This window comes from Astatotilapia calliptera, chromosome 18 (assembly GCF_964374335.1).
Source record: "Astatotilapia calliptera chromosome 18, fAstCal68.1, whole genome shotgun sequence".
In the NCBI taxonomy this organism is placed as follows: Eukaryota; Metazoa; Chordata; class Actinopteri; order Cichliformes; family Cichlidae; genus Astatotilapia; species Astatotilapia calliptera.
The window spans coordinates 26,568,822-26,589,303 of record NC_137439.1 but is presented as its reverse complement, the minus strand read 5'-3'; the positions used below and the strand labels follow the sequence as shown (position 1 = coordinate 26,589,303).

Genomic DNA, 20,482 nt, shown 5'->3' with positions numbered 1-20,482 from the left:
CGGTCATTGTGTCCTTGGGCAAGACACTTCACCCGTTGCCTACTGGTGGTGCCAGTGTCCGGCAGCCTCGCCTCTGTTAGTGTGCCCCAGGGTGGCTGTGGTTACAACGTAGCTTGCCATCACCAGTGTGTGAATGTGTGTGTGAATGACTGGATGTGCAAAGAGCTATACAAATACAGGCCCTTTAATGTCAATTCAATATCCATCCATGCACTCACCTATTCATCCATCCATTTTCTTCTGCTTATCTAATTCAAGGTGGAAGCCTATCCCAGCTGTCATAGGGTGAGAGGCAGGGTATACCCTGGACATGTCCCTAGTCTGTCACAGTGCTAACACATAGACAGACAACCATTCACATTTAAACTCACATAGATGGGCAATTTAGAATCACCAATTAACCTAACCCCACTACCTGCATGTCTTTGAACTGTGGGAAGAAGTACCTGGAGAGAGCCCACACAGACACCGCCGGAACATGCAAACTTCACACAGAAAGTCCGCGGCCAGACGGGGGACTACAACCCAGGACCTTCCTGCTTTGAAGCAACAGTGCTAACTACCGCACCACCATGCTGTCCTACGAATCCAATAATCAGAAGATTTTAACTATGACAATTGCATGTTAGTCCTTTTTTTAGTACAGTATATGTATTGCAGTGCCAGTATCACTATCATTTCAGCAACACAAATAAAATATAAAGCAGTTATAATTGTATTCAGTCACCCTGTATTGTGTTGAACACTTCAAAGTCACAGCAATACGGGTTATCAGAAACACAAATTTACTTACAAGGATCTCTAAAAAAATGGTCTTTAAATAATAAATATTATTATGCAGTTTGGCCACTGTGACTTCAACAGGAAGAAATGCAATAAAGGTCACATGAATCAAACTTTGGAAGCTACATATTCCCTGCAGCTAAATCTTTTGGGGCAAAAGGAGCAGACTACCTAACACTGGACACTACATTTTAAACTGAGTGAACATTGAACTATATAAATTACAAATAACAATAAGGTGTCACAACTAATGTCAATATGCTGATCCTGTTTGAAGCTATTTTTCCTCCAGAATGAGGAACTCCTCCTCATTGCAGTCTGCAGGGTTTCATTATCTCAGTTATTGCAACACGTCCAACTTCAGCAGGAGCTGAACTTTAATTTATTGGCTCCAACAGTTTTCCCTCTGAGTTTATTACACACCAGCAGCCTCAATTTACAGTAAAGTGAATGATCGTCTCCGAGGTGAGTTGTGCTCATTTGTATATAAACAACAATAGTCACTTCATTAATTACTCAGAATGATCTATTATCCCAGACATGGAGACAGGACCTGTAAGGATCGTTAACGATAATTGATGTGTGTGTTCTTTGTCAACTACACAGAAGATTACACTGAGGTACCGCCAGAAGCTTTCTTGATCCATCCATCCATCCATTCGCTTCCGCTTATCCTTTTCAGGGTCGCGGGGGGCGCTGGAGCCTATCCCAGCTTTCTTGATCATTTCTTACAATATAATGTCAGCATTTAAAACTATTTGTTTATTCTTACAGATTCCTTCCCTCTGAAAATACAGAAATGACCATGGTGCGTCACGTATTCATCTATTTTATTTGTAAAAATGCTGATATTTTTGTTGATATTATTTTTTAATGTGATGACAGGCGGGTCTCAACATTTGCCGCTCTCTCCTGACAGCTGGTGGCGGGGAGAGTGAGCAGGGAGGATGGCTGACACAGCAAGGTCCTCACCCCAGATGGAGAAAAAAAGTTTGCAGTCCAGTATTTTTAGGCTGTTTCTAAAGAGTGGAGCAATGACATTTACCTGCAATTGTTTTTCAGTCCACAGACAGTGCAGTGTGAGGTAAGTGGATAAAAAAGCTTACTTTGTCACTCGTCACTCAGCAACACAGACATGTAATAAACTAAAAAATATCCTAGATAAAGCCATGCTATTAGACTGGAATAAGTAAAAAATAAAAGGAGTAATCAGATATGGCCTCTTCTACCTCACAGCTCTGCTGTGCAAGAAGTCTGAAGGTGTACGAGCTGTGCAAAGCTTTTCATTCAATCATTATGTTCTGTGATATGTTTAATGAATCACACACTGTATGTGTTTCTTTTCACAGCCACCTGTCAAGGACTGATCACTGAAACAATTATAGCGGAGTAAAGTGAAAGAGCGAAAGGCTGGATCATAAAGAAATACATGAAACATGAAAAGATGAAAAAGCAGACAAGGTGGAATTTTTGGCAGAGGAAATAACATCCTGTATGAGGGAGCTGGACGAATGTCAGTCAAACAGAGAACATTTTTGAAAATGTTTTTTAAAAGTTAGCAGAGAGCAGCAAAAAAGTAGAGAGAGACGAAAGCGTCAGAGCATAAAAGAATCTATAAGAAGGGAGCTGTGCACAGAGCAAGACACTGTATATAAGGAAGAAGGGAGAGACAAACTGCTGCGTGACCTTTCAGATTTTTATCCTGAAGCTAAATCAAAGCCATCCATACAAAGTAAGTGGAAGGAGATGAAGGAGGACAGGCAGGCAGAGCACAGTGTCGAGCAGAATGTGAATCCACCAAGCGGAGGGCGAGCTGTCCTGTCCTCTTAACTGATGACTCTTTAATGAAGCGTGAGCTCCACTCCTCCCAAATCCAAACAAAGAAACCAGACTTCACTACAACAAAGCAGTGGTACCTCACTGCTCATTGTGACAGCTACAGATTAGCGATTTTATAAAGACGCGTAATGAGATTTTTTTTTGCTTGTAAAAGAGGCAACTTAATAAAAGCCAATTACTCACAGACAAGCTGAGAATCAGACTGTTGTTTACCATCTGAGTGAAAAATGAGGTTTCGTCTGCACTGTGTCATCTTGGCAGAAGATGCGTTTAGAATTTATCACCTTTTACAAGACCCAAAGGCTGCATTCACTTCAACCCTTCAATGGTGTAATAGCTTTATTTTTCCTTTTGATCGTCATAACTGACCTTGTTATTACTGACAGCTTTTTACCTGAAACTTGGCTTCGAATGGAGAAAGTGCAGAAGCTCTTCAATTTGTCAGCTGTCAGTGGGAACGATACTGTGATAAAAAAGGACTGAAAATGTATTCACCTGATTTGATATACTGAACTGCACCATCATAATGTTACATTACACAACAGCGTGCCATGCAAGTAATCATTTGTAGCACATTTGTATACACGGATGTCTCTTTTGCATATATGATAGCAGATAATGTATAGCATCGATTCATCCTGCAGCCAGCTCATGACAGCTTTGTAAATATGCACTCAGCTTATTGTGAAAGCATGTCTACCTAATATAGATGGTTGCTGTTTGTAACGTGTTCCAATTAAACCCTAGAAATCATCATTCAAAATGTAGAGATTTTTCAGAAGCCTGTTTCTAGCCCTCTACTCCAAATGTCAGTGCTAAAAAGGCTTTGATGTGTGCATCCATTCGGCTCTATGTGCTTCAGGTGAGGTCTCAGGCAATAGCACCTGTGTATGTCAGTGTTGGGGGCTCTGATGGTGAGGAAGATAACGCAGTCATTCTGGCTCAGAGCTAAAAAAGACAGCAAAAAAAGCTCAGATACCGTGAGTCATTCTCAGATTCACTGCTTCATTAAACTGGGTTAGCATGGCCGTGTGAACTTGAATTATAGATTTGGTACAGCAGAGAACATGCTTGCTTCTGGCCGACTACAAGATGGGAAACTGTTATTTTCAGTAACGTACATTAGCAAGTAATGAGCTGTGGCATGCACTATTGCTTTATATTAAGTGCTGCTGTGCTCCCTGACTGTTACCTCATCAGTTAAATAAAGCCAGAATAATACGGTAAAATTAAATAATAATAAATATTGGTACTTTATTTTATTTTTGGTATTTTAATATTTTGGTGTCAAATCCCAGCAGATAGTGGATGGTGGGTAGAGGGTGAACTAGTTTGGATGCCATCATAGAGCTAGCACGTACAAAAGACCATTTACAGCAAGCCAGATTTAAAAAAAAAAAAAACTACATGAGTGGATTTATAAACTTGGTATATTTGTTCTTCAAATGGGATTACTGCCAATATTGCACATCTTCACCTTGTTCATATTTCTCAAGGACTTAAACTGTGACTTAGTGAGATTTTGGGAAACTGTGATAGACCTTTCTCTTTTCATTTTGACACACTAAAGAAAAATAGAGTAGAACTACTGAGCTCGTTTCAGTTCTAAAATTATATTCTTGCATTTACAAATAAACCACGATGCTGGAACTTGGTGCAGCCTTAGTTCATCCACTGTCTAAAAAATGGTCATTTTGCTTCTCTCCCTTCAAGCAGCTAAAATGGCTTAAGCCGACTTCTTCCGACTGGTTGTTCCTTGTAAACAGAAGGTTTACACAGCAGGTGAGTGAGGCTGCTGTGCTCACAGCGAGAGCTGTGTGCCTGACACGACCTTGTTACGGATATCCTTGATAAACCTAAAACCTAAGCTTTCTGCTCATAGGGATTACTTGCACACATGCTCATGATAAGCATCCAGTCAAACCACAACTGTTTGAGTCTAACTAAGGTGAAGTGCAACTGTTTCCTCTTATTAAGTCTTGGGACTGTGTAATACAGAAAGTAACTGCAACATGGATAAAAATATAATTCTTTAAATCCTGGAATTATCAGACTCTGTTAAGAGTTAAACCTCACAGCAGCTTGCAAATGAAGCAGCTATGACAACAAACTCACTTTTAAAACTGGCAAATCGCTAACAAAGTATAAAAAAGACAAAGGGATCAACAGAGCAAAACAACACACAAATACGTACATACTCAGCATTTATGAAGTCCTTTCTAAACAGCCTAAAGTAAATCTACCAGCAAGTACTTTTTCTTCATAACTAACGATACAAGGCAATTTAAATGATTCAATTAATAGCACGCAGTATAAGTAATTCCAGTTTCCCTACTATAAAGTCAATAAATAAGCCATGCACTGTTATTAACTCCCACAGAAAAAGCTCAATATCTACAAAGTGGTTTGTAGAAGAAAGTTTTCATCAAAACCTCCTTCAGAAAAATATCTATAATCCACTCAGAATACTAAATTAAGAACACAATATTGTGGGTTTAAAGGGGAGAGTTCTACCTGTCTGAACAATCCACATTGTTAAATATGCAGCATTTCAAGGTTCTGTCACCTCATATTCAAAGAATCCCAAAGGAAGAGGAAACACTGTGAATGCCTGTCAGTTTTCAGAAATTTAAAAGCAGAGAGGACAAACAGACATGCAGAATCAAGTTGGTCTCAGCAATATTGCCAGAAATCACCAAGAAGCAAGCATTTCCTTCCTCCCCTTATATCCTAAAAAAGTGTCTCTGGTGGCTGAGAGTGCATAAAATGTCACTGCACTGGTGAGGAAGCAGAGAAGCAGCTGCACATCTGCAGGGGCCAACTTCCATTTTGACTACACATTAATCTAATACAAAAACTGTGAGCCCTGATGCTTCACGTGCTCCTCCAAAGAGTCATGATTCTTTTTTCAGGGCTTGCAAGTAACTAACTCTGTGTGGCCCAAATTTGAATTCTTAATACAGCAGTGTAAACGCTACTCCAGCGTGTAATTGGGAATCCAGTCAGTGAGCCAGAATGATTCTGGCACAGATGTCCGCAGCACGGATGAAAAAATGTCTTAGTTATATACATCTGCAAAGTTGACTGTACATCTGCGAGCACATGAAACTGAAACAGAACATACAGGAGAACTGGGCAGGAGATCTGAATGAAAAACAAGACGAAGGCTTTCTGTGAGTATAACTTGCCTGACTCATCAGGCAAGAGAATAACCGAAGCATGATGTTTTAAGCTGTATGCCGTGCTATGTGTAAGGAAACTGTGTAAAAACTGCAATGCTGTGACTGCTCTCTGCTGTTTATATAATGGTAAATTGTATATCTCTGTCACATCGAAGATTGAATGCAGTCTGTGTGAAATTGCAAGCTTCTGTTTGTTGTTAGACTTTAGTGCAGCCTAATTGACTGATACATGTGACGCTTCTGATTTCAAAGTATAACATGGAAAAGGAATGTTGATCAAAACACGGATGTGATGAGTTTGTTTTTTCATCTTTACCCTATTCAGGAAAAAGAAAAAACACGCTGACTGTTTTTTTCATTGGTTTTTTTGCCAACTGATGTAAATTTCTCATTATAGGGTTGTAACTGTATCAAGTGAATGGCACAGATAAGTACTTTACCAGTGAAACAAGGTTAATGTGACACCTGATACGGCAGCCACTCAAGAGAGGGTTGTTTGCTGTTGGTTAAGATGCTCCGTGCATTTTTGAACAATGTCCATCCTTGAGTCTTTCTTCGTTCCGTTTTCAGAGTGATAATGACACAGCTGGATTTACTCAAGCAGAAAAACAGCTGTGATGAAGAGGCTCTCATTAGCAATCCTTCTGTTCAGGATGTAGGCCTGATCTGACGCTTCTCTTCTGAACATATAATCAGCAGGGCTGCGGGCTGCAGGGTAAGCACGACCTGAAATGCAGGAAGAAGGATGTTTCCCTCTTCCTGCACATGAAGTATCAGTCTAGACTGGCAAAAATAATATATTACAAAGAAATAACCTTTTTATTTTTTGGAACAGGTTTTTGTTTGTAGAGAAAAGCAAAAAAAATGCAACAGCTGATTTTTTTTTCTATTACATAATCTGAATCCATATGGGATTTCCATATAAATGGCTTTCTTCTCAACCCAGATCCTTATCTCTTTATTCTGCAGCCAAGAGATGAATCCTTCCTTCATTTATCTTTAATTGGATTTCCAATATAAACTTGTTATCCATCAGAGATCCCTTCGTGCCTCCCTCCTCGCATTCAACTTTTCAGCAAGTGACATTAGATGCTCTGCTAGGCTGCTTCATTATTCATCAAACCGACTCACAGCCAAAGAAAAATGTAACAAAACTAGAATGAACGTCCTCTGAAAGATTCCTTTGGCTTTTTCTTTCATTTATTCCACACTCATTTGGATTCACTTTAACACCATCCCTGTCAGGCTCAGGAGGGACTCGGAGTCAGACCGTCACTAAAGTTCACGTTTTATTTACACACACAGACACCAGGTGCGAATATATACAGGTGAGGGGGCACAGGAAGAGGGTCTCCGGGAAGCACAGGCACGGGAAGAAGAGGGCTATGTACAAAATCCACTGAAGCTCAGGTAGCTCGGACTCCGGCTTTAGCTCACCAACGGCGGTCCTCAGGCTGGCGAGAATCGAGTGTTACACAATAATCCAGCGAGGAAGCACTCTCAGCAGCCGCCTTAAGAAGTGAGTGAGATGATTGCTTGCAGGTGTCCGAGCCAGGGGCTGGAGCCGTCATGACTCCGCCCCGGTAGAGCGCAGTGCAGGGGAGAGAGAGAGATGCAGCACAACAAAAACACTTGTAGCCATACAGAGTCAGCCGAGAAGGCACAGGGTCATGACAATCCCACTGTAAATTTAAGGCAGAGTTTAAAGACATAATGCTTGATAAAGGTGGGTAGAATCAAAGTAACACCCTCAGACATCACATCATTATCAGCTTGAACCAATACCAGCCTGCCCCAGTATGTCTGAAAGCTCAGAACATTGTTATTAAAGGCATTGTATATATACAACCCCCATTCTAATAAACTCGGGACATTTGTGAAATGTAAATAAAAACTAAACCATTTGCAAATCTCATAAGCCCATATTTTATTCATGGTAGAAGACAGAAAACATCAGATCTTTAAAATGAGAAAATGTACAATTTCAAGAAAAATAAAAGCTTATTTATAGCCACAAAGTTTTTGTACACTAGAACACAACAAAAAGAAAAAATCCATCTAATATCATTAGCCAACACTAGCATTATAAAATACACTGAATGACCCTGATATGTTACAGTAGAACAACTGATACTGAGCTCATGATCATGAAAACTGCTGCTGCAGTTTGCTCGCCTCTGCTCAAAACCTTGAATAATGAAGCTCAGATTACAGCAAACACAGAAGTGTGATGAAACAAATCTTACTTATAGAACCTTTAAACCCCTCATGGAAAAACGAACCACAAAATTGAATGCATGAAGGCCACGAAAGAAAACACAATGTTTGCCAACGTGAATTGGCCAACACCAACTCAGATGTTTAAATAATCCAACCAGCTCATAAAGACAAAGTGAAATCATCAGTGCACTCCCCAAAAATATGTTCAATGAATACAGTAAGTAACTGAGGTTTCAGGAAAATAGTCACCTTACTTGGAGGAAAGATTATCCCCTTGCTCGGTTATTTCTCCAAAGTGGCAATACTGTATGCAAAACGAGGGCTGTTGAGGACTTTGTTTTATTCACATCTATCATGCATGTACAATGAAAGAGAAATTTTTTATATGTAGCTTGTAGGAGATGTACTTAGGCCACATGAATAAACACCTTATTTAATAAAAGAACTTTTCATTAACTGGCACGTACCACAATGTAAAAGTGAACACAGTTCCCCATTGATTTATTTTATGCTAATTTATATATTTTTTTATTGTTCTTCTAAGACCTGCACTTTATGTAGGTAAAAAAGAGGGACCATTTTTTAATGCAAAGATCTAACACAAACTTAAAATGAATGTGAATGTGTTATGTTTACATGAAAGTTCAAATAAACTCAAATCAATGATTAATTGTGACAAATAACTGTGATCTCAATATAATTGTTATTATCATTTTGATCATAATCATACATATAAACATATTATGTGCTGATTCTGTAATGTTTAAACTCTAATACAGTTTTATTATTAATGTAATATTACTGAGGATATCATTTGCCCAATGAACAGATTTTTGAAGCTATATTCCGTTGTGCATTTATTCTCTACCTCTTCTTAAGAGCTTATTATGTATGAGTGAGGTTATTTCTGTGCTTTGTCTGATGTTTGACCCCAAGAGAGTCTCAAGCAGCAAGGGGAGAAAGAGAAAATTATCAGTCAAAGACGGAAAACAATTAACGGGCTCAAGCCTCCCACACTTGAGTCCCTGCTTGGATATCGAGTCAACTCACCTTACGCTGTCAGTATCCACGTGTGGGAGAGTGAGACTGGCAGGGTCTACAAGTGAGCCAGCCAGATGTCCCAGGTTCTAACAGCTTGGCAGAAAACGAATCAAGGCCTTTATTGCACTCAGCATCAGACACTGCTGAATACTGAAGTGCGTGGGCGAGTGGAGGCAGGGGGGATAACTTAACTGCCATCACAGCCATGATAACGAAGGAAATTAAAAACTTGAGTACAGGTTTAACAGGAGGCAACACCACAAAGAAGAAGGTGTGATTTAAATGCAGCACACAAAATACCCCCAAAACCCCACTAGCAATATACTTTGCTAGCCACACCTTCTTTTTTGCACAGTGCCAATGAGTCTGACTGACGTTACAAGTCGCTGGAGAAGTTTAAGTTAATATTAAAAACAGTGAACTGTTTTTTGTAGTTTTGATGCAATTTTCGCATTGACATAATTAAAGTCCAATATGGCACAAACACAAACTACACCCAAAGTATCCAGAACTATTTCTTCCTCCCAGGAACTCCAAAGAACTAAAAGCTTCCTTCGGGCCACTGACTGCAGTCCCAAACTGCGACATGGAAATTTAGACAAATCAGTCCACTGATGGTAGAATTTTACAAAAACATATAGTCAGAACTTGACTTTCTTTATCTCTTTTTTGTGTCTGTATGAAAGATTGTACCACACATTCTTAGTGACAGGGTGATGGTGGCCCTCTGACAAAACTTTGACAGTCTGGCACCTTCCTTCCAGGCTGTTTGGATGCATTTATTAGCCTTTTAGAACACTACCACTGTGAAACAACCTCTAGTTCTGTGCATTAATTGACTAAACTTGGCTTGACTTGGTGTGTACAACGTTCATAAAGTGACCATGAAACCAGCTGTGCTATAAAACTAAGTTGAAACCAAATTTCAAATTGATCTTGATGGTGAATGCTAAATGGTCTGGTTCTTGACTTCAAAGTGCTTTATACTACAAGTAATGTGATCAGCTGAATGATGTCACTTACTGCAAGTCTCCTCTGCCTCATCGGACCCATCCGGACACTCTGGTTCCCCGTCACAGCGCCAGCGTCCTGGGACACACTGCCCATTCAAACAAGCAAACTCTGCTGGGGCACATGTTTTCCTGGCTGCTCAGACAGAGAAGCACAGACAGAGCAGAAAAGAATCAAGACAGGATGTTAGAAAAATAGTTAAAGCCATATATAGTCTGCAGCAGAACTTGATTTCTGTCATGAAATTGGTAGAGTTATCATAATCCCTGCAATTATTCCCTTCATCAGAGATCAGTCTCATCATTTCTTACATTATTCCTGTGCAGTTCTCTATAGTGCATGCTCTCCTTCCAGATATCCTCCACTAATTATCTACACTTTCCCCATTTTCTTGAATTTTATTCATTGCACTGCCTCTCCCTCCGCGTTCTTCCTCCCCCTCCCTCAATCTGCTGATCTCCAAAAACAGTCTAATCTCTCCTTCAGGTTTTCCATCACAGAGCAGTGAAATGGATGTTGATTGCCGAACACTACAAGCTCAGGGAGGTTAAACCTTTTACCTCGCAAACCTGTTTACGATGGAAAGTTACATGCCAGCAAGGCCACGGGCTGATAAACATGTCAGGCGTGCTGAGAATTGGAAATCAAAAATAAACACGAGTCAGGAAAAAAGGCCTGTTTAAGCAAGAAGAAGAAAACTTTCACCAACAGCCGAGAGCTTTTCACTGTTACCATCCAAAAAATTCTCATCAACTTTGTTTAAAGTGTAACGTAAAACATGAACTCTTGACACAGATACACACACACACACACATAAAATAACATTTTTAAAAAGTACTCTCCACTCGTAGCACCTAAGCTGCTAGTATTGCAAGAGAGTCGGATACAGGCAGAGGGCAGAGCCATTCAATTTCCTCAGCTGGACCTGTGCTACAGTCTAATAAATCACTGGCTAAAAGCCCTCAGCTGCGATCTGTGGTGCTGTTACACTGCCACGACTGTTTCAAAGCTGGCTCCAATGTTGGCACTGATGTTTCAAATTAGATATAGCATTTAGAGTTGTCCTGGGAGCTTAAATCTAGCTGAGGGGCTGTAAAGAAATAGAGAAAGATATTTCAAAAGGCTTTCCTAGCAGTGCTCCTACTACTGCAGCTTCTTTCTTGACCTTGGTTTTATTTGCTGTCGTCAAACATTGGGCAAAAAAGGTTTCTCTTGATGTCCGACATTTCCTTCTCTATGCCACAGCTATAACAAACCTTTAGGTCAAACACTGTGAAGGACTTCAACTTCAGCTCCTGCACCACGAGCAATATGCCTGTAGTTCCAATTAAGTGGTAAGATGAGTCTTTAAATTTAAACCTCTCTTTGAGCATGTGTAAATAATATCCTGCTGTTTCCCGGCAAAATGAAATTCCCAAATTGTTGGGGAGCAATGGTAGAGGAGCAAGAGTAACATTTAAACTGCAAGCACATTCCTGGGACACACTGCATTACTTTACAATGTATTGCATCATGTACTGTAACGTAGCATCATGCATTGTATACTGAGCAGTGTGCAATTTGCATGCTCGGTCCTGTGTGTGCACTTTTATGGATGACAACCTGTGAAGTATTATATTATTTAAATTTACCACCAGATGCTGTCTGTGTCCTTTACAAATTCACTTTGGGAGAAAAGGTGGATTTTATCTTAGTGCTGACACTGATATGCACACTTACCGTTGTGCTGAAGAGTGTATGTTACTCAGGATAAACTATGGCAGCGCCTGAATATTTCATAGTATTCATTTGTGGGGTAGGTGTTCAATGTTGTTTTTCACAATCCATCAGAGCAGCGTGCAGCAGGTTGACTGCACACCCACCTCAAAGCAGTCAGCTGTCACCAAGAAGCACTTAAATAGGAACCTGCTTGTCTCTAATGTATTGTAATTGTAAAACCTGTTAATTACCCCGTTCTCCAATTTCTCCTGCGCCTATAGTCGGCGTCAAACCAGTAACAACTCAACCCTGCTGACGTTATTAGAGGAAATTATTAAGTGTGTAACAGGGTCGCTCCAATAAACATGCATTTCAGCAGTGAGTGTGTTTATCACAGACCGCTGTCTCATTAACTTGAAAAAATTCTAAATTAACATTCGTTCTCGCCTTTTCTTGCAAAACGTTATGAGCTGACCTTATTACATTACTGAGAGAAACACTCCCCTTTCTCCACGACTCCCCCTCTCTACTGCTTTTGTTCTTTCAACCCTAGGTCATTCCTTCCTTTTTTCTCAGCCTGTGTAAATCCCAGGCCTCTAAGTTTACCACAAAACAAAGCAAAAACCCTTTGATGGTTATTTTTCTTGAGTCGCTTAAAGTGTGCTGGTTTTCCAGAGCGGTGCTTAAGTAGCTTAAGTGACACACGAGTCCTCATTAGTAATGTGGGCTTTCACTAAAGGTGAAGACAGACAATATGTGGCAAACAGGGGATTGTGATATCCTTTTAACCCATCTTCCCCTCAAGTGTATAAACTCATTAGCAGTGTGCGCACATCACTTTTAAAGATGCAAACTGTGTGCTTCCTGCAACACACATGCATATTTCTAAAATATATCATCACTCATGTAGGTTTGGCAGGGTAAAGAAGGAAAAGGAACACACAGGGTACCCACGGGCACAATACAAGCTTTAAAGGTACCACACCTCCTGCGACAGAATAATTAGACTCATAAGATCTTCCCTACAAATCCTCGAAAAAGCCACAGTACAGTGAATGTTTTATTCAGTACCAAGTTGAACATTTTTAACTTCCCAAACAAACCTTTCATTCCTCTGCATTCAAATCTCTGGATGGGTATTAATACCGTGTTAATTAGTCTGACTCCCATGAGATGAACGAAAAGAAAGATGGGGCAGGATGAGAGCGTAAGGCTCTGTGGTATGCTGGTTAAGGGTGTACTTAAGACTGTTTTTGATCGCATGACAAAGTCTTTGAAAATCTCACACTGATCCAGTATGTGGCCCCTCCAGGTCAAGCGTGCCCATGTCATGCAGTTTCTTGCTGAGATGCTGAGCTTCTTACTCAGTACAACTGAGCCTGCGACTCATTTCAGTCAAGGTCTACAGGGGCCATGGTTCACTTGGCAATAATTACTTAGGCCAGCTCATGCCATCTGCTTGGAATGACTTTCTGCTTTAATTAGGAAACATTTTAAAATGTTAGGCTCGTGGGGCGTGGGGACCATGAGGGTGGGCTGAAGGGGAAAGTGACAAGGGAATCAGGAGGTAGGCCATTAGATGGAAAGCTGAGAAATAACAAGTGAATAATAGCGACAAAGACTAATGGTGACAAACAATAATAATACTTTATGGATCCCTAATGGACACTGTTTACTGTATAGGAACAGGCAATATTACTGTACTGCATTTGCCAAAGAAAGCACTTACTGAACTTAAATCCCCTTGACATGAATTACACACAACTACTCACATGCATTGCAGAGCTACACGCTGAAAACAGTACATCTCTTTGTTTAAGTATAAATGGCAGACAATTACACAGAGGCACGCCTCTCGTGCATCTGAGAAAATTCAAAAACAAAAGCAATCCAGTGTCGTTTGATTCTCGTGTCGTGAGCATTACAAATGGGACGTGACACAGGGAGAATGAAGGTGCTGTACAGGGGAGTTCACCCAGCCATGTTATGTCTCCTAGAGGAGGTACAGTGGGAAGGAGCTCTATGCTCTGGCAAACCCACCTGGAACCTCCTCCTCTGAGGCTGATGTTGTCAACATTTCACTGCTCCAGTTCCTTTTCATCTTTCTTAAAAACCATTCAAGTGGATGTGTTTGGCAGGCCTCTATGAAGTATTGGTTTTGCTGTTACATTTGGCTGATGCTGAGCCTTATATGAATAAGATATAAGTCAGTTTGGCTCACTGCTGATGTGACTGATATATGATTTTCCTCAGCGGTGGGGGTGTTAGTGTATAAATTGCAATGAAATATGCTCTATCATGCCTTGAGGAGCTTCTAACAAGCTTTAAACTTTTTATTTTTTTATTTTTTTTGCTTTTAATGTAAGATAGCTACATGGCTAAAAAGATAGCAACGACATGGTTGGTCACTCAACTGGCCCAACATGTTGGCCTGGAAAGGATTTCCCCCCTCTTTGTGTTCCTATTTCAATTTTAAATTTTAAATTCCATCTCCAGGCAACATCTTTTACCTGCAAAACTAATAGTATTTTTGTTACCCGAGTGTCATGTCAGTGCTGTCATGTTAGCATCTCAGTTTAACAAGCTAAAAGTTCGCATAGCTGGATAAATAAGCATTTAGATTTTAGATTCTGAAATTACAAGGCTCATGAGCACTGTTGGCTAATGGTTAACTAAGCTTCATGCAGTTGCTAGCATAGTAATAAACTCTTTCTATTCTCCCTTTAACTCTTCTTATTGTCAATTTCACAAATGAACGGCATGACTATATTGTCAGAATCAGGCCAGATCTATAGATTATCTAGATTAATATGGCATTTGAGACTTCATCTCGTGGACGGCACATTTAGCCACCACCATGTTGTATTTTTTAGAACGACATGTGACAATATTTGGTTGAGCGGGCGCTTCCCAACTTGGCTACCAAGCTGCATCTAGAAGCTGTACAGGTGCAGAGATGCACATATTGGCTATAATGCTAAAATACTAACAAAACACTAGAATTTCACTCACAGAACTCACAAAACTGAGTCACAAACTATACCACACAAGCCATGTTATTAGTCAAATCTGCTGGAAAAGCTACAAAATTTAATTCAAGTATCCACATATATGATTTTTAAAGGGCTCCATAGAGGTTAAAACAATTTTAACATGGAAGTCTATGGGGATTGACCACCTTTCGGGGCCAGCCTCAAGTGGCACGTAGAGGAACTGAAGTGTTTGGCGCTTCTGCACTGGCTTCTATTTCAGCCCTATAAGCAGCCCACTGGTCAGAAGATGTTTCACTGAGGCTTGTTGTCATGTAGCAAACATGAGACAATCATCACCAGACAGTCTCATTACTAAAAACACTTGGCTGGTAAAGAAGCTAATCTTTCTTCAGCAAAATCGAGCATGGCAGAGACTTTGTGTTAGAGACCTGACAGGTTCAAAACTGTTTAATATCTGATCTTACTGTGTAAGCGATTTGTATTTTCACATGTACCTCTGTTGGGAAATTGGGAAGAAAAGTGTAGCTTCAGCAGATATGTGATAACATCTTATAACCCCAATTCAAAAAAAGACCAGACACTATATGAAAAAATTTAAATAAATACAGAACTCAAAGATCTGCAAATCTCATGAGCCCATATTTTATTCACAATAAAATATAAAAACACCAAATGTTTAAACTGAGACATTTTACTTTTTCATTGAAATATTAGCTAATTTTGAATTTGATGTCTGCAATATATTTAAAAAAAAATGAGACATGGCAACAAAAGACTGGAAAAGTAAGTGGTAATTTAAAAAAATAAACAGCTGGGCAAACATCTTGCAACTAATTAGGTTAATTAGTAACAGGTCAGTAACATGACTGGGTATAAAAAGAACATCTTAGAAAGGACAAGCTTCAAAGATCCAGTTTACAAAAAGCTGGATGTCCTTGGTCTTCATGCCCCCAGGATGGTTTTATGGTCCTGCAAACGCATCTGTTCACATATACTTTTCAGCCAGACAGAGTGGGGAGATGAGTTTTCAACCACCCGAGACTCTCCGGTGCAATTCTCCAAGATCCTGACTGCACGTTGTCGGATGCAGGTGACTTGAGCGACTGCTGAATGTTGACTGATTGACAAGTGGGCTGGAACAGAAAGGGGGGCGACAGCGGAGTTCACCAGAGCGCCACCAAAAAAACTTCAGAAGAAATACAGTCTGAAAAACACAGACAGTGGCTGCAGTGCACACTTTTAATAGCTTTTAACACTCGGTTTCACTTCAGCTCTTTATATGTTATAACTTTGCTTTCCTTCGCAACTGACTGACGTACCAACAACAGCAGTAACATCAATGGCCCAAAGACCGGTTGTAACACATACTTTTTACACTGCTTCCAACTGACAACAGAGCTCAGTGCAGGCAGACGGGCAGTCCCTGGAGTGGAGCGGACAGCGAACGCAGTACCTTTGCTCGACCATATAATCGGCTTCAGGAAGCTCAGCGCTAACAATAAGGCTGATTTTGCCATGGAAATTACTGCATGTGCTCAGGAACCGTTTGTTTGTGAAACACAGCTCACTGTGACATCTACAAATGCAGTTTATGCAAATGCAGGCTCTAACGTGTAAAGAAGAAGCCATATGTGAACATGATCCAGAAATGCTGCTGTCTTCTCTGGGCCAAAGCTAATTTAAAATAGACTGAGGCAAAGTTTCATCATCCAAAGTTGAAATTCTATAAATTTCAGAGAAGAGAAACAGGATGCATATTTCAGCAAGTCAGTGCTAAGCCACATGCAGCTGTGTCCTTCCTGCAGTCCAGACCTTTCACCATGAAATGATACAGGACTGCTGAGAAGCTACAATCCTGTATCACAGAAGAATCGGGCAACATTCCTCTCCCAAAAGTCCAACAGCTGTTCTCCTCAATTCCCAGATGTTTATGGATTGTTGTTAAAAGAAGAGAGGATGCAACACCGTGCTAAACATGGCCTGGCCCAAATCTTTTTTGCAACATGTTGCTGCCATCAAATTCAAAATGAGCTTACATTTTTTAAAAATTGTACTTCTGCTCAGTTTAAAAAATGGATATGCTTTAAGTTTTATATAAAATGTGCATGAGATTTGCATATTATTGCACTCTGTTTTAATTTAAATTTATGCCATGTCACAAGCTTTTTTTGGTACAGGGGTTGTGCATCTTTAAATACTGGTTCAGATGATTTGTCATTTCAAATATTCACGACCTAAATTTGATCAATTTTGACTATTTTTATTAACATGCATTTATTTGTATGTATTTTGGGATGTTTGAAATAGTAACAATTCAAAATACCAAGTATGAAGTTTCAAAATGTAAACCTTTCTGTGGGGACACGTGGTCGTGTGACTGAGTGAACATATTAATGTGCCGAGTCAAGAGCAGAGCACACTCAATCACTCAGTGATGCTCTGGAGCAGAAAAGCAGACAGCTTTCAATCACCTGACATTCACATGCATAAAAACACACACACACCCGGCCCCTTGGAGAAGAATTATTTTCTTCCTTCTGATTTTTTTTCACCGTGAAGGATATTAATGACAGCACTTTCATTTTGGGGGCCATGAGAAGCTTAATAGGTAATGCAGTGATAAGCACATTCTCCTGTGGATCAGAAGACAAATGGCCTCATTAGCTCAGAGTGAAGTAGGGGAGTGTTGTCGAAGCAGGAAACATTATGTATCCCGTTAGCTTAAACCAGCATGCAAATGACTAACCCTGCTAAAATTAATGGGATATCATGATAGCATACAAAATACAGCGTAGCATTGACAACACTTGGGACAAGCTGTTCCTGAAATTGTTTTTTCGCAAATAATTTCAGGATTTAATTAGATTAATTCTGGCATTTACATTACCTTTAACTAAGATACATGCCTGTGCAGAGAAACCTCATGTAGCTTGGCTAAGTCTCCTCAGAGCAGCAAACAATTTCTCTTGTTGATTCGATTTATCTGTTGTTATCTGTCAATAGAGGATGTCATTACGTATTTTCTCCTGTCACTCAGGTCTGTGTGGTCAGTGGTGAGCCACTGGAACCAACAGGAAGATGAAAAGCCACACAGGACTAAGCTCTAGCTCAGCACTGGTTGATAGAGTATTGATCCAAAAAAACACAGAGCCAAGAAGTGGCATCTACAGATGAAATCTCCCCTTTTCCCTCTTGTGTGCTGTGCATTTCATCCTTTTGGACAAACTGACCAAATGAAATAAGATAAAGCCAGGAGAATGGATTGATTACCCCTACCATGACCTACATTTCTGGGCTGCAATTAAAATAGCATGTGATAAATGATGGTTGTTACTATTCAAAGTTATGGTGATTTAAAGCTTCATTATTTGGGTCTAATTGGCCAGAAGATGGGCCTTGAGTTTTTGATTACTGATATGACATTACAACCTGTGGCAGAGGTGTGGTCCCTCACTCAGCTGCAGGGGAGGGGTGGTGCAGTGAGCTCAAGGGGTGGTGCCAGGCAGGTGAGCGGACAGGTGATGGTGATGGCACTGACGAGCTCTCTACTGCTTTTAGTGACACTGGAGTGGAGAGGAAGCAGGCTTCGTCAGGAGGTGTGCGCAATCTGGGAGAGCTGCAGTGCAAGTGTGTGTGCCAATCCAGAAAGTACACGGCTGTACACGCTGTGTGTGTGTGTGTGTGTGTGTGGGTCCTTCTACACAGCCTTTATACCATTCTAAATATTAAGACAGAAGCTGTGATATCTAAACCAACAACAAACATTTTCTTTAAATTTGTAAGGGAATGCCGATCCCCGGGAGAGGAGGCTACAAACACAGGGCGCAGAAAAAGATCCCACAGTATCCTCACAAAATCGCAAACTTTAACTGAAAGCTTAGCGTAATACACAGGAAGGCACCTGGCTGGGCAAACAAAACAACAGCAACAAAATATATATAAAAAATAATAATAGAAGACATATATAGTGAAAAACGTGAATGATTTCAAAATAAAACAGGAAATGGTTAAAAACTAAGGGGTGAAAAGAGTTCAGGATTTTTATACAAGAGACACTGAACTCATTAAAAGAAGATAAGCATACAGGCCAATAAGAACCACTTTGTCTGTTTCTAGGCAACTGCTTGTATCTGTGTTGGTTCAGTAATACTGAGAAAATAGTCACATGAAAATAAAGTTTCAGCAAAGCACTTCTATTTTAAGAATGCAGTCTATATTTAATAGATGATCCAATACTTTTATTTAATCTCTGGCAAATTACATTTAATGTTCAATACTCATCACGTCAGTGAAGTAGCACACAAGTGCAATCACACTTGCCTAAAAATTGCACACTGACGGACGAAGTATTGTGAAAAGCGTGAACTCATTTCAGTGCTCAGTTTTAATCGGCAACATTAAAAAAATCAATAAAACTTTGATTGTAGGTGAAATAGCCATGTAAAAATAATATGGCAAGAAAAAGTCATGTCCGATCATGTAAAGACTACCACACATCTATAATTACTAAACTCACAATGCTGTAATGCAGAATGCCGGAGGTAAGGGAGGCTACTTATTGCTGTTCACTGCCCAGCTTTTCTTCTGACCTTGTGTACTGGCCAAAGACTTACACTGTGCTAATTATAGCCCACAGCCTCCAAAAAGACATGTTTTCTCTCCCTCCCTGTCAGGTCACATTGACACAAAAACCACCTTTATAAGCAAAAGACTGGGCAGCCTCAGCTTAAAAAGCTCCTTAGTCACCTTTAGGAAGCCCGGGAGTGATATTTTTTAGTGAAGACTTTTTAGGTCCAGCTTAGCTAAATCCCTAGAGATTTACCTTGAAGCCAATAGTATCATGGAGCAACATCACACTGAAGTATAGTGGATTGTGCACAAGCATCTGTAAGAAAGCAACAGGACACATCTGTATCTCAGTTTCTCAAGAGGTTTTCAAGCCTTTTTGGAGCTTTTTTTCACGCTCCTGCGACAGTCTGCTGCCTTTTGATCTTCAAGCTCATATATGAAGTATACACGTGGGTGGACAGGCACACTCCCGTGTACACCCTACCACAGAGCTGACACACTGACAAATGTTGCAGATATAACGCATACATTGGCGCTTACAAGACAAGCTTGCCAAGAGAAGCAAACACACAAATATAGGACGACACACATACACACGTACACCAGCGTTCACTGCGTGACGCCTTCTCCATGTGTCTGACCTTCTGTTAAAATCCTTTCTTCCTGTGTGTTTTTCCTGGTTTAGAGACACAAAATATGGTTGATCTACAGCCATATGTCAACAGTTTCATCCTATAACCTGGCACTGTCACTGGAATACACTGTGCCTTTATACAAACTAAAGGCAAGTCCAATTTTGCAGAGGACTCAGCATGTTATTCAGTGAAGCATGAAAAAGTGACATGAGCCGGTAAGATCTTACTGCATTTTAGAAAGCAACTAATTTCTACAATTTGTTTGCAGACACGCAAACAGCACCTACAGGCTCTATTTACACTACATTTATGAATTTATGGGATTTAAATTTTATGTATAAGTTGTAATTTAGAAAAAAAAGATAAGAAAAGAGATCATATCAGACACCAGAAGGTGAATCTAAGAATACAGTTTACACCTTATTTCAGGCTGCACTCTACCTTCTTTGAAAATGGTGTTTTAGTGCTCATCTCATTATGGAGTTAAAACCATTACTGTACAAGTGGTTCT

The 20,482-nt window shown here is 40.1% G+C and overlaps 1 protein-coding gene across 4 annotated transcripts in view; it reads right to left on the bottom strand.

Annotated features, from left to right (window-relative positions):
* The window catches only part of LOC113011259 (low-density lipoprotein receptor-related protein 8-like), an 82,123-nt gene that overhangs the window by 42,822 nt on the left and 18,819 nt on the right, over window positions 1-20,482 (bottom strand). For all 4 annotated transcript variants that reach the window (XM_026150711.2, XM_080292760.1, XM_026150712.2 and 1 more), the window contains exon 3: window positions 10,089-10,211. In XM_026150711.2, coding sequence (XP_026006496.2) covers window positions 10,089-10,211 — 123 coding nt within the window. The remainder of the gene's footprint in view (window positions 1-10,088; window positions 10,212-20,482) is intronic.